At 36.1% G+C, this 13,624-nt stretch overlaps 1 protein-coding gene across 4 annotated transcripts in view; it reads right to left on the bottom strand.

Moving 5' to 3' along the window:
* Positions 1-13,624, bottom strand: part of TMTC2 (transmembrane O-mannosyltransferase targeting cadherins 2) — an 804,716-nt gene that overhangs the window by 459,525 nt on the left and 331,567 nt on the right. For all 4 annotated transcript variants that reach the window (XR_010835847.1, XM_059080819.2, XM_067009832.1 and 1 more), the window contains one exon: positions 9,198-9,312. Coding sequence is in view for 3 of the 4 variants with exons in the window: in XM_059080819.2 (XP_058936802.1) it covers positions 9,198-9,312 (115 nt within the window). In the remaining variant the exon portion in view is untranslated. The remainder of the gene's footprint in view (positions 1-9,197; positions 9,313-13,624) is intronic.

Raw genomic sequence — 13,624 nt, 5'->3', positions numbered from 1 at the left:
TGAAAATTAATTTTGACTCTAGGCCTTTTCTTCAAATATTAAACGTCTTTTACTGACTACTAGGCACTTAGGGCAACACATGGAAAACTGTAGGGGAAAGAGTATGTCAGTTCTACCCACTGAATCTTCCTGTATATCCTTGTTTTACTCTCTACAGAGAAAACTCATGAGGAGCTGTCCAACGTCTACTTTATGGTGTAAGCTGTATTGCATACTCCCCCCTCTGCAAGAAGTATCCTGGGAGTACTTAATAAATCTTAATGCAAAAATGATTGAATCATTAGTCAACATTTGAAAACTGAGGATATTAGCAATATTCTGCCAGTTGCTTAGGGGATTCTAGTAAACACCCTAGAACCTCAACCACTGGATTGTTAGAGATTGATTACAGGACTCAGGTTCCAAAGACTATTGGGATCAAACTATTTAAAGAAGCTGATAAAATATACTTTTCCTGAATACCCATATTTCTTTTCTTTGTTCGCTATTTCTTTTCTGAGACAGTAAATTCTCTATGTATCACTTACAAAATTCCATGGATTGATTACTCTATATTCCAGTTTCAACAATATTATGAATCTATTGCTATTATTGCTATTATTAACCACATTTCAAAGATGGTTAAAATGAGGCTTAGAGAAGCTGACAGTCCCACAAGGCAACGCAGCTGGTAAGTGGTTGAGCTCAGAATCAAGGGCTCTAAAATAAAATATCTGAATCACAGGATCATGCTGCTATCTTTGTGAGCGCCGGATGTATCAGAATGACATGTGGTACATTGTTCTGTGGCAGATGACCACAACAATTCTTACATCAAATACTAAGAAAGCAATAAAACATGCTTCTTGATTATTATGCTTAAAAGTGATGATTTAAAGTAAGGAATGAGATTTGAAAAGGGGAGAATATGAAAAAAAGAAAAGGGGAGAATATGGAGAATATTTGCAGTGACAGGTTTTACATCCTTCCAATTCTAACTCCCAAACTGATAGAAGTGAACTTCACCAGACCCAGCTGAGCAGAGGATAGTTTTAGAACAAACAGGGAAATGCACTATAATATTTTGCCGCATGTACTTCACCCTCTCCCATAAAGGAGGGGAAGAGTAGGAATTCAGGGAAAAGGCAAGGAAATAAGGAATGAGAAAAAGCAAGAAAAGTATTTGGATACTTACTTTCTTACCCCCCAAATCTCCTATTTTAGGGGGCGGTGGTCACAACTAGACAGAGAAGGGGACTGTAAGTTTCTCACGTGTCCAAGTAGAAGACTCAGAAGGTGAGTAAAGGGGTAGTTGGCTCTGCCAAGAGATCTCCCAGGCCGTATGTAGACAACCTTGTGTTCTGGACACAATATACTTTACAAAAGCCAGGAATGAGATGGTAAGAAAAATTACTCTTACCAGGAAACTACACTGGGTCCAGATGGGTGACTGCCCTCATCTAACATGTCACCCTGAGTCAGCATTATGTCCCTTATATAGAGAATAAAGATTAAATCACCATGCCAACAATAGACATCAATTGGAGACTGATACAGCGGCTCCCTTCTTATTAACTCCTGTCCATCACATATGTAAGGCCCTCTCCCTCTGCATATTATCTGTGGCCTCTCAGGGCCACAAAAGGTAAGGAGGTAGAAACAGCCAGATGGTATTTGTAAACTAGATTATGAAGTAAACTTTGACTTCTGAAGAAATCACTGGGTTGCGCTGATTATATTTTTAAAGTCTTTAGATTCAGTTTTTCTGCCATCAGTGAAAAGTAGGTTCAGAGTAAAAACAAATAGTAACAAAAGTCACAAACAAATGTCATCATTTGATTACTACAGAATTCCATTTTTGCACATGGGACTATGAAACTTACATCTGTTAAAAATATAGAAATATATTTCATACAGCTAATTCTTCTTTTTGGTATTATTTTATGACATAAAAGTGTCTTTTGGAACACAGGTTTAGGGCCCAATATTCTTACAAGAAAAGATATATACAAGAAATCTGGGGGCTTCCCTGGTGGCGCAGTGGTTGAGAGCCTGCCTGCCGATGCAGGGGACACGGATTCGTGCCCCGGTCCGGGATGATTCCACATGCCGTGGAGCGGCTGGGCCCGTGAGCCATGGTTGCTGAGCCTGCGCTCCGCAACGGGAGAGGCCACAGCAGTGAGAGGCCCACGGACCACAAAAAAAAAAAAAAAAAAGAAATTTGGGAATCAATTACGTTATGAAACAACTAAATATACCCCGTAAAATGTTTGAGGAGACTCTGATTAAAAGAATCATTTGCAATTACCTACATTTTTATGTATTCTGTGAGAATTATAAAATTAAAGGTTGGTAAATTTTAAATTACTTCCTTGAAAAAATATAGGAAATAAAAACTCAAGTAGCATTTAGAAGACTCTCTTTAACTACAGTTATTAATGGTTGTGAATTGTCAGTTTTGAATTAAAATTATTTAATATGGATGATAACCACTGTTTGACTCATACGAAAGACAATATTTTATTTAAGTCTTGGTGATCATTTTCAAGGATAACTTATGAGGATTTTTTTTTAACCAGAGAGCCGTTTGTTCCTGTATCATGAAAATAAGGTGAAACAGTAGCTGATGTTTCCTGTGTTCTTGCCAACCTGCTAAACTTACACTTAGCTTTAAGTTACTCAAAGCAGAGGTAAATTTTAATTCTAGTTGATAAACTGTACAGTAGTAATAGAAGTAGAAGTGAAATAAACAAGGACATAAAAATGTATTGAAAATCTTAAAATAGCAAAACCAGAGTCACATATAGGTAAAAATAATGGAGTAGAAAAAAAACCTTGTAATGAAACTCCTAGAATAAATTATTTATGATCATCAAGGCTTCTTAAATGAAAACTTCTCAACCAAGATATCAAAAATGGCTTCCAGACCTGTAGGCATCTGTCTCAATACTAAATATAAAGGATAGAGAGGCATAGTGGAAATGTAGCAATAACAGAGGAAAAGACTATGCTGACGGTATAAGTTTTACAATATGATTCCTTGAAGTTAGATATTTCTTTATGTCCCGTAAGAATTTGAGCCCATTGTTTCATGGCCTCAAATCTTTGAGGGCTGCTAAGGACAGGTTAAGCCTATATCTAGGAAGATTACATAATGAAATGTACTGGAAAGATTAAAAGGAAGGAAATGTGTATCGGTAATGTCCACTATAATATTCCTATATAGTAAATTACTACTTATGTTCAAGTTGTAATGCTTGGGTGGGGAGCAGGGGTTGAGAGGGATAACGAGGAAAGGCAAACTAGAACTTGCTTGCCAGAGTGGTCCAAGAACCAACACCATAAGCAACACCTGTGACTTGTTAGAAGAGTAAAACCTCAGGTACCACCCACACATACTAAATCAGAACATGTGATGTAACAAGATCCCTGGGTGATTCACATGAACCTTAATGTTGGAAAGGCACAGAGTAGGAAGGTCCTACCTTTAACCTCATCTGCCACACCCCTTTGCTCTAAAGACCTTACATCGCACTATAGCCTAGTTGAAATAGGCCTCTCTTGACCAAAAGTTGGCAGTAATGTACAATTTTTAAGTAGAAAACCCAATAACTCTTTGAGTGGTCTTTGGTAATTTGGGGAGTGTTAAAGAAGAAAGCATATTACTTACAGGGTCTTGGAGATATATATATATATATATATCTCCAATATCCAACGTGTGTGTGTGTGTATGTATACATTCACAATCTGTTTTGAGAAAATAATCTGATTTTGTTCCTTTATTCCTTAATAATGTCTATTTTATGTTATTTCCAGTGAAATTATTTGGGAATGAAAATTGAAAGATAATTTTTTCTCATATATTCACTCTGCTCTCTAGATATTAGGGAAGCATTGGGAACCAGTTGGTACAGTACAGTTGTGCTTTTCTTACTACCTTAGGAAGCAGCGACAACTTGGGCCCTTAGGCCTGGATAAAAGGAAACTGCACACTTATCTCAGCAGTGTGTCCTTCGTCAGACAATACACCGTGATGGTATGTCTATAAACTTAATGTTCCTTTGAGAATACAAACTTGGAGTTCTCTCTCCTATGACTATATACCTACTTTCTGAAATTTACCTCAGAGGGATAATCTAATAATACTGGAAGGATCTTACTATTTAGGATTTACACATTTGAAAACCTGTTACTCACTATAAATCCTTTTTCCATCAATAAATTAAGGAATCACAGCTTCTAGGTAATCACCCAGTTATAAAGCTATGAGGGAGCCAATGTGACACAGTGAAAACAGTATTATACTTGGCAAGAATATGCTAAGTTTAAATCCCAGCTTTACCAAGTATGGGAAATACCAACTGTCTTTGAGCCTCAGCACCTTCATCTGTAAAACAGGAATATTAGTGTCTATTTCATATATGTGAAATTATAATTAAGAGGGTGACATATACAATGCAAAATACGGTGCTAGGTAGACAGGAGATATTTGAATAAATGCTACTTTTTTTCCTTCATTACCCTGTAAATGAATTTTAAAAAAGAAAAGAAAAGAAAAAAAACAACTTTCCACCAGAGCCCATGAATGCTGTGAATGAGTTAAATTTGTTTTCAGTGCCTCAAGACTTCCTCTCAGGTGTCAAATACCTTTGTGCGCTTTCTAGCTTCCAGGTCTGAGAGAACACTGAATAAATCCATTCATACAAAGTGTTTCTAACAGAATAATTGATTCAATACTTTCCTCTCACAACTCTATAGACATAACTCCACTGAGTTTTAGTATTTTAAATTCCTTTGATATTTTCCTTTGATGATAACCAATCTGCTTTTTTTAAATGCTCTCATCTGGAAATATCCAGTACTTTTTCCATTTTATCTGAAGTACTAAAAATGTCAACACGTGTAGTCAACCATTCATTATGTGAGGCCTTCAACATCTGTGATCACCCTCCCTGGAAATATATTTAGTAATTAGCCACAGTGTGCATCCTGTCTTCCCAAACAAGGCAGAAGCTGAAAATTCCCCCATCTTCCAACTTTCTTCCAGCCAAGGTATCAGTACATGACTCGGGTTCCATCAATCAGATGCAACCTCAAGAGAATCAAAATCAGAAGTGCATATAATGGGTAGGCAGCTGCACTCAGAAGACTCATCTTCTAATGAATGTGGTGCTTCCTCTTCTTGTTTCCTTGTGGGTGATGGTGTCAGAGCTCTGGATTCTAAAAGCTGCTGAGCCCCAAGGAAAGCTAGGTGGTGGAAATTATTTCTGGCTATGTAGAGCACTCTCAAGCCTATGGGAGAGTCTGTGGGCTATATAATTCTCTACAATAAATTCTGTTTCTGCTTAAACTGGCAAGAGTGGATTCTCTAGTTTGCAACTAAAAATGGTGACCCATGAAAGAAGACAAGTTTAGGAGTACATCTATTTTCATTAATTTTGGTTTTAATAATGATGATTAAAGACCTCCATCCTATCTTGGACAGTTTTTCTATTTGTTGATAATTGCTCATCTGCACTATGTTCTCCTTCAGAAATTTTCTATTTATATTAACATTTATACAACAAATAAAATTAAATATGTATATATGCCATATCTAACTACATACACATACATACAGCATAATTATATATATTTATATATACAGAGATAAAAGTATCACATATTACATAAATAACGCCTATATACCATACATGTATATATAACTATATATACATAGTTGTATACTATAAATAATTATACAAACATATATAAATAAAATTACTAGTGTATATATACTATTCTCAATCTATTTGTCAATCTTTTATCCTTTCAGTCATCATTTTCATGTCTTTAGTATTTTTCATTAAGTTCTGGGAAAATATCTATAATTTCTATTTAAATTTCAATCTATCAATTTTACATTGTCTCCACTGTCGTTATAAACTCAGAGATCCTATTAATTGCTTAATCTTTTCTGATGTTATATGGCTCCTCTTTCCAACTATGTATTTTATTTTCACAGATGTATTCTGATCAGTTAGGATAGGTTAGATTACACTGCGATAACAGACACATCCTAAATCTCAGTGAATTAAGACAAAATTTATTTTGCATTCATTCATCCTATCCAATGCAGGTGAGAAGGGAAGTTTGTCTCCCTTTGCTTATTTCTGGATCTATTTCCACAATTTCCAAGTCAGAAAAAGGGAAAGGCACTGACTCTTACAATTTGGGCTCAGAAATAACATACATCACATTCAGACACATTCAACGACCCAATAAGACCCAGGAAGGTCTTCAACTTGGAAGAAGGCAGGAAAGTGCAATCCTATTACATTTCTTGAAGTGGGAAGGGCAAATAGATTTGGTGAACAGCATTAATACTTCTACCCCACACAGAGTTCTGGTGAATCACCTTGACAACAGGCATTAGAAATGTTCTAATTCTATAGAAAAAGATCTTTATCCATTACTGAGAAATAAAATGGATCTGTTAGACATTTCTCCAATTTCAAGCCTCTTGAAGGTCCTAATAAGTTAAAGATTTGCCCCTTGATGGGACCTTCCAAACTAGTCTCTTCTGGCGGAATGATTTTTCTTTTCCTTTTTCTTTTTGGCTTTTGTGATAAGCAGTTTTTTCCTTATTAATAGATTCTTTGTGTAAATTCATTGGGAATTACCCAAGGAAAGGGAAATTAAATAAGTATGCTTCAAATTATATCTTGAACTATAACATTTCCTAAATTGCTGATTTTGTATATTAGGTCAACCATTGATCCAGCTAACCAAGACACAGCCAGGGAGACATCTGCCCTTTCCCTCCCATCGAATTGATCACCAAACCTTGCCAATTTTGTCTCCTAAATATCTTAGAAAGAACAGAGCTCTTGAAGGAAAAAAATTAATATCAAACTCAATTTACAACAATTTGTCAGTCCCAAGGGAAATGTTAGATGTAACACTGAATAAGCAAAATCTTGACAGCTAACCACTTTGATACGGTTGCATTCAAGGGAAAACCAATAACCATTTTTATTCTTTTTAGCAAACAAGGTCCTACATGCTCTTGATTAATAAGGAAAGAGGCTGGTGTTCAGCTTGCACAACAGGCATTCAAGAAATTGTTGAATTTGACAGAGCTAAAAAAATAAGTGAAAACATTCATAAGGACTGCCACCAAGTTGAATAAGGATATGACCAGGTTGCTGTACTCGCAATCAAGATAGGAAAGCGCTGACTGAACGCAACTTAATGAGGAATGCAGACTGTAGAAAGCTAGAGAGAATGTTCTGAAAAATAAGTCCTAAAGATTTCCACGTCGCCAATGTATAACAAAAACTTTCCACTGGTTTCTAGCACTATGGTAACTAAGGAAAAGTTACAAGCTATATATTTAACAAGGACGTTTTTTGTAATGTTCTTATAACGACTTTCCGAGTTTCTGTTGGTAGACCTTGAATTTCAGATACTGATTTCATATATAGGAAAATGCCTTGTTGATGAAAGTATCTATTATGATTAAGATAAATTAGTTTCTAGAAACTTGTGCATTCACATTCTAAATGGTTTATTGTAACTAAAAGCACAGTGTTTTATTCATGAAGAACAAAAAAGTCCTCTTCCCATCACAGCACCTAACCTTGTCACGCAAATTGAAGTATCTTTTAAAAATTATCCTTCTTTTGAAGGTTCCTAATAGTCTATTGAATCCCGATTTCTCTTTGTAGGTACCTGCTTTAGGAACGCTAAGCATTGATATGGAATGAGGGTATTCAACTGAAACCTCACAGTACACTCTTTCCTCTCAAACAGACTTCGAATTTCTTATTTAAAACTTATTAAAAGCCAAGGAGGAAACCACTAAGATACAGTTATAGTAATAATCTCAAATTATAAATCCAAGGTAATTTACAAAACTTGCTTTAAATATTGGTTCCTGGGGGACAGGGGTAGATGAGGGTATGTGATTATAAAAGGAGAATATGAAGGATGCTTGTGGTGATGGAAATAGTCTGTATTTTGACTGAGTGATGGATACACAAACCTATACATGTAATAAAAGTGCACAAAACTAAAAACACACAGACACACACAGGGGTACAACTAAAACTGGGGAAACCCAATAAAACCAGTGGACTGCATCAATGTCAAAATACTGGTTTTGATACTGTATGGTAGTTCTATAAGATATCACCACTGGGGAAACTGGATAAATGGTACAGGGACTGTATTATTTCTTAACTGCATGCAAATCTACAATGATCTCAAAAAAAATTTTTTTTTAATGTTCCTCTACTTTTCTCAAAAAGTCCATGTTTTAAAACCATCCAAATGTGGACCAATTCTCTGCTATTTTTCTTCCCATGTAAGAGTAATCTACATAATTAGAAACTTGCCCCTAGAAGCCAAGTTCAGAGCCCATAGTGTGAATGTCACCCAAGGAAGCATTTACATGGAGATTTAATAGAGTGAAATTCAGGTAACAGCAGGTGCGAAGGGGTATACGTATGGCTAACAGAACAAACAATGCTTTTTAAACAACTGTATAAATCATTCGAGTTTCTTAAAAACATCCTCCTTTAATGCATTGACTTTCATTTTATAGTCACACAAAAAACTGTTCATCTGCCTTTTGTTTTGCTATTATTGTAATTAGCCTTCAAAATAGTCTTTCTGAAAACAGATGCACTAACAGTCTAAAAACATATATTGTTTTAACACGCAGCAACAGTGCTAATTATAGGGCCATTTTGAGAATTTGATAGGCCTTAAGTATATTTGTATTTGATAATCCTCTCTACTACCAAGCATAATAAAATGTATCCACATGACCCATTCAATATAATTAATACAAAAACAAAAATATTGAGATGCAGTTGACTAACTGACATAATGTTTTGTCTTGGAAACATTTAATTAGACAGTTACTAATTTCAATTTTGCAATTTTCCTTTTGTATTTTATGGCCAATAATTTTTGAAGGAAAGAGAAAAGGGGCCTGAATAATTTTCAGAGTCATAAAAGTTCATATACCTTATCTACTATGCACATAAACTGTAATGAATTAAATAGTCCTGACTGATTTTAACATGGTTAAGCAGTATAATTCACTTTTAGAATATGGAATAAGGTGACATATAAGGGGAATTAGTATAATTGATTTAATTATATTATATTAATTTAATAAGAATAAAGCTACAGTGTTGGTCTTCTCAGGCACAGTAGCAAAAACTAACCTGAGCATGTGGGCAGCATTGAAGACCACATCAAACTCTGTGCTATCCAGTTCAGCCGCTTTTTTTGCCATCTCAGCTGCTTCTATGAGGCGAGCTTCTTCCAGAAGAAACTGACCTGCAAAGCATGAAGTCAAGTGAGCTGAAAATTGGAAAATAATAATCCTGTGAAACAATTAAAGCTGCTATAGAGAAAAACGTAAGAACAGTGGTAAGGGTGATACGAAGCTAAGATTTATGTGTACCGTGCATCTACGTGCTCATTATTTATTTATTTATTTATTTATTTATTGTTTGCGGTACACGGGCCTCTCACTGTCGTGGCCTCTCCCGCTGCGGGGCACAGGCTCCGGATGCGCAGGCTCAGCGGCCATGGCTCACGGGCCCAGCCTCTCCGTGGCATGTGGGATCCTCCCGGACCGGGGCACGAACCCGCGTCCCCTGCATCGGCAGGCGGAAGCTCAACCACTGCGCCACCAGGGAAGCCCTGTGCTCATTATTTAGTCACATTTTGTATACCTTTCCCTTAATTGCAGGGCATCGCAGCGCACCTAATCTGGTACGTTAACAATTTTTTTTTCTTAAAAATCCTCCAAAGACTATTGAAGCAAGAAATAAAATGAACAAATTTAAAGATATACTACAGATATGTAAAAATGTTTTTAAAAAGTAAAGCAATATAAAAAAGACTACTGGGGAGATTTTAGTTTTCTGATGGTCAAAGAGTTTGGGGATTAAGGCCCTATATTAGTTCTGTTGAATCTACAGCTCGGGCGCAATATATTTCAGTAAGTCACCCATCAACTGGTTTAAACATTAGTTGTTTCACCGATGTAAGTCACTATAATCATTATGTTGCATCACTAGTATAAAATTTAATTATTAGCTATAAACCTCTGAGATCCTAAGATGAGAGTTGCTTTGTAGGAAAAAAAGATATATGACAAATATGACTTGAATTGATTTTAATTATTGGTCCTTTAAAACAGTTTTTGTCTCCGATGCATATTCACAAACAGGGCTACCCATATTAAGATATATTTATTTCTTATATTTAAGTAACACTAAAATTAATGGAAGAACGTAGAAAGGTTGGGTTAGCATTAACTTAGAGATTGACTAATAAACATGAACGAATATGAACAAATACAGATTTCTGAGATTACTTTCAGGTCAGCTTGGCAAGGTTAGAATTATTGCAGATATAGCCACACAATTTTTCAAAACTGTATCTCGAGAATTGTTATATGATGCTATCCTAGAATCATATTGTAAAGGCAAAGAAAACAACATAAAAATTGGGCCCAATTTTAAGGCTGTAAACATGCAAACAGAGAGAGCAGGCTACTTTTTCATAGCTAAGGATTTATTAGCAGCAAAAGTAATGATGTTAAGCCTTGTCTGATACAGATAATCAAAGAAAACCAAATCAAGGGAGGACAGAGATATGCAGAAACCACCCGTGCAATTGACAGGCTTATAGAATTGTTTTCTATTTGTTATTTCTCTTTGCTTTCAGATTCCTGTTTGCTTAAAGTTGAAGACTTTAACAACATGAAAATAGTTACAAAAATGATTCCAAGTCCTAAGGCATACATGGAAACTGAAAAACTTAAAATATTGTGCGTCCCTCGCTTACTGTTTATCTACTAAATATTACAAATTGTCTTCTGACCTTACTAAAAGGACCAGTTCTTAAAATACAAGGGAAGTTTTCTGTTTTTAAGGATTTATAATAAACCACAGCCACTGCTTGTACTTAACCGTTTCTAAACTTCAATCGGTAAAGAGTGGTGCATAAAGATAGGCCTAGGATTTTAATCCTACTTTCAGACCGGGAGTTGGAGATCCTTCAGTTCTTCCTACAAAAAGTTTTACATCACTTTCTTAGTTTGCCACCTAACATTTGGCGCCTTTCTCATCTCCCAAAACAAATATAATTGTTGGATCAGAAAAATATTAAGAAAACAGAGTTGTAAATGGTTATGTTGATAAACAGAAAAACACATTACTTATGAAATTCATGTAGACCCTAACCCTACAGATATGTTGATATGAGATACAATTTAAAGTATACGAGGTTTTAAAAAAGTAAAACAAAAATTAGACAATCTGTGGCGTACTGAATAATTAATATCTCCTCACATATATCTTAGTACAGGATACCAGGCTAAACCCATATTTCAGTTAGCTGTACTTATTACAGATTAAAAAAAAAAATTAAAACATAATATTAGGACTTCCCTGGTGGCAGAGTGGTTAAGAATCCGCCTGCCAATGCAGGGGACATGGGTTCCATCCCAGGTCTGGGAAGATTCCATGTGCCGCGGAGCAACTAAGCCCGTGCGCCACAACTACTGAGCCTGAGTGCCACAACTACTGCAGCCATGTGCCTAGAGCCCGTGTTCTGCAACAAGAGAAGACACTGCAATGAGAAGCCCGTGCACTGCAACAAAGAGTAGCCCCCACTCGCCGCAACTAGAGAAAGTCTGTGCGCAGCAACGAAGACCCAACGCAGCCAAAAATAAATAAATTGATTTTTAAAAGCCATAATATTAATTGCTACCTGTCCTCAAGGCCTATTTACCTAACGAAATGTATTAATAAATATACTACTTATGTGATATTTAAACAAAGGATAATGTAGGAATTTATTAATTGTTCTTTTTCCTTTCTAGACAGCTATTAATCCTGAAATGTATTCTGTATGAATAGTAGGAAAATGCAATAATTAATGGAACAATGAAGGTTATTTTCTTAAACTTTATTACTCCAGATGGTAGAGGGAAAAGGAGATAATATTAGCTCTGGTAAAAAAGAAAGAAGGAAGGGAATGAAATCTATACTGTCTATACATAAACAGAGACGGACAGTGACAAGAAGTCTATGTGATGAAGACAATGATACTCAATGGCCTGAGAGGACAGTTGATATGCAATGTCCAGGGCAAAGCCTTGCAAGGTCTATTAATGCCGAACACATCTCTGTGTTCATCAACAACAAAAAAAGAGTAACATTAACTAATTGTGTAAAATCAAATATACAATTTTAAAAATATTTAAAAACATTTCCTTATGGTTTAGGTAAGCTTTGCCACAGAACAGACTTTGTAAGCAGCTTCTAAGATCACAAAACTACACGAAATACATAAATTTCTAGTATTGCAAATGGTGACAGAAAGAATTCCTATACGATCATTTTATAACAGGAGGATTCAATCATCATATTAACATTCAGAAAAACAATAACACAGCATATTAGTAAGGTATTTGCATAATTCCCTGCACTCTGTTCTCGACAGGCCATAGATCTCAATAGTCCAGGGTTAGTGTTTTACTATGATAAAGCCATAAAACATTATGGAATGTGAATCATTTGGTATCTCTTTTTAAAGTGAATTTGAAAATCTGAACCAAAGTTGAAAGTACGTTATTATTATGCTGTTTATATAGTAATCATTTGTTTGAAAGAGGGCCCAGAATTGATGGAAAATAGAGCAATAAGCATTTCAAATACATAGAATCAACATAAATAAGGAAACAAAGACATACTAGGTTTCTTCTAAATAATTATCCAAAGAGCCTAAATTGATACATTGTTGGGGGAATAAGAAACAAACAAACAAACAAACAAAAAGATGACCTTAATTGCTCCTCTTCCACCAGCTTCTTCTGTTATTGCTCCTACCAGACCCTGGCTCCAGACCCTGAACTACTTCCGCTTCCCTTAGTGTAACCTGCTGCTTCACATCCTTATTTGTCCTGAACCCCCAGCCTCTAAGGTTTCTCTGCCTTGTCCCACCCCAAGCTCCAGGCCTATCTTGCCTACCTCTTGGACATCTTTCATTTTTATGCCCTAAAACATTTCCTTCTTGGTGAATCCTTCTTTGACCACTTTCCAATAGTGGTAGAACTGCTTATGATTTAAGTTCACTGTACTATCCATCTAAACTAGAGTACTTCAAAGAGTGAAAGAGAATGGTATTGTCAACTGTGCTGGAACGAGGAGGAATCAACTAGAATTGTCCCAATACCGCTGCCCTACTTACAGCATATGCGACAGGCTGTTGATCTCAGTCCTCTTGGCTTGATCACTATTGGGAAGTGAACTGTTTTACGCAATAAGGCACTGAATCAGTTTTAGGAGAAGCGATCAATACTAGCAAGTGAGCCAGAGGCACTCTTCACTGAAGAATATAAAGGTCGACAGTCACGCCCACCAAGACCGAGCCAGATCCTGAAGTTCTGTGGGTAGGAGCCGCTACTGGGGCTCTGAGATTGAGGGTGCCTCAGTCTCAGACACAATGGAGCTAGGACACTGTGAGGAGTGAGAGGTGTTAGAAAAGGAAAGCAAGAAAACTTGAGAAGGGCAGGCACTTTGGGGAGTGCGTCCCCATTGGTGGATTCTGTAAGACCTGAAAGGTTGCCTTT

This window comes from Kogia breviceps, chromosome 12 (assembly GCF_026419965.1).
Source record: "Kogia breviceps isolate mKogBre1 chromosome 12, mKogBre1 haplotype 1, whole genome shotgun sequence".
Taxonomy (NCBI): domain Eukaryota; kingdom Metazoa; phylum Chordata; class Mammalia; order Artiodactyla; family Physeteridae; genus Kogia; species Kogia breviceps.
Note: the sequence above shows the minus strand (reverse complement) of the source record. Positions and strands in the feature narration are given on the sequence as shown.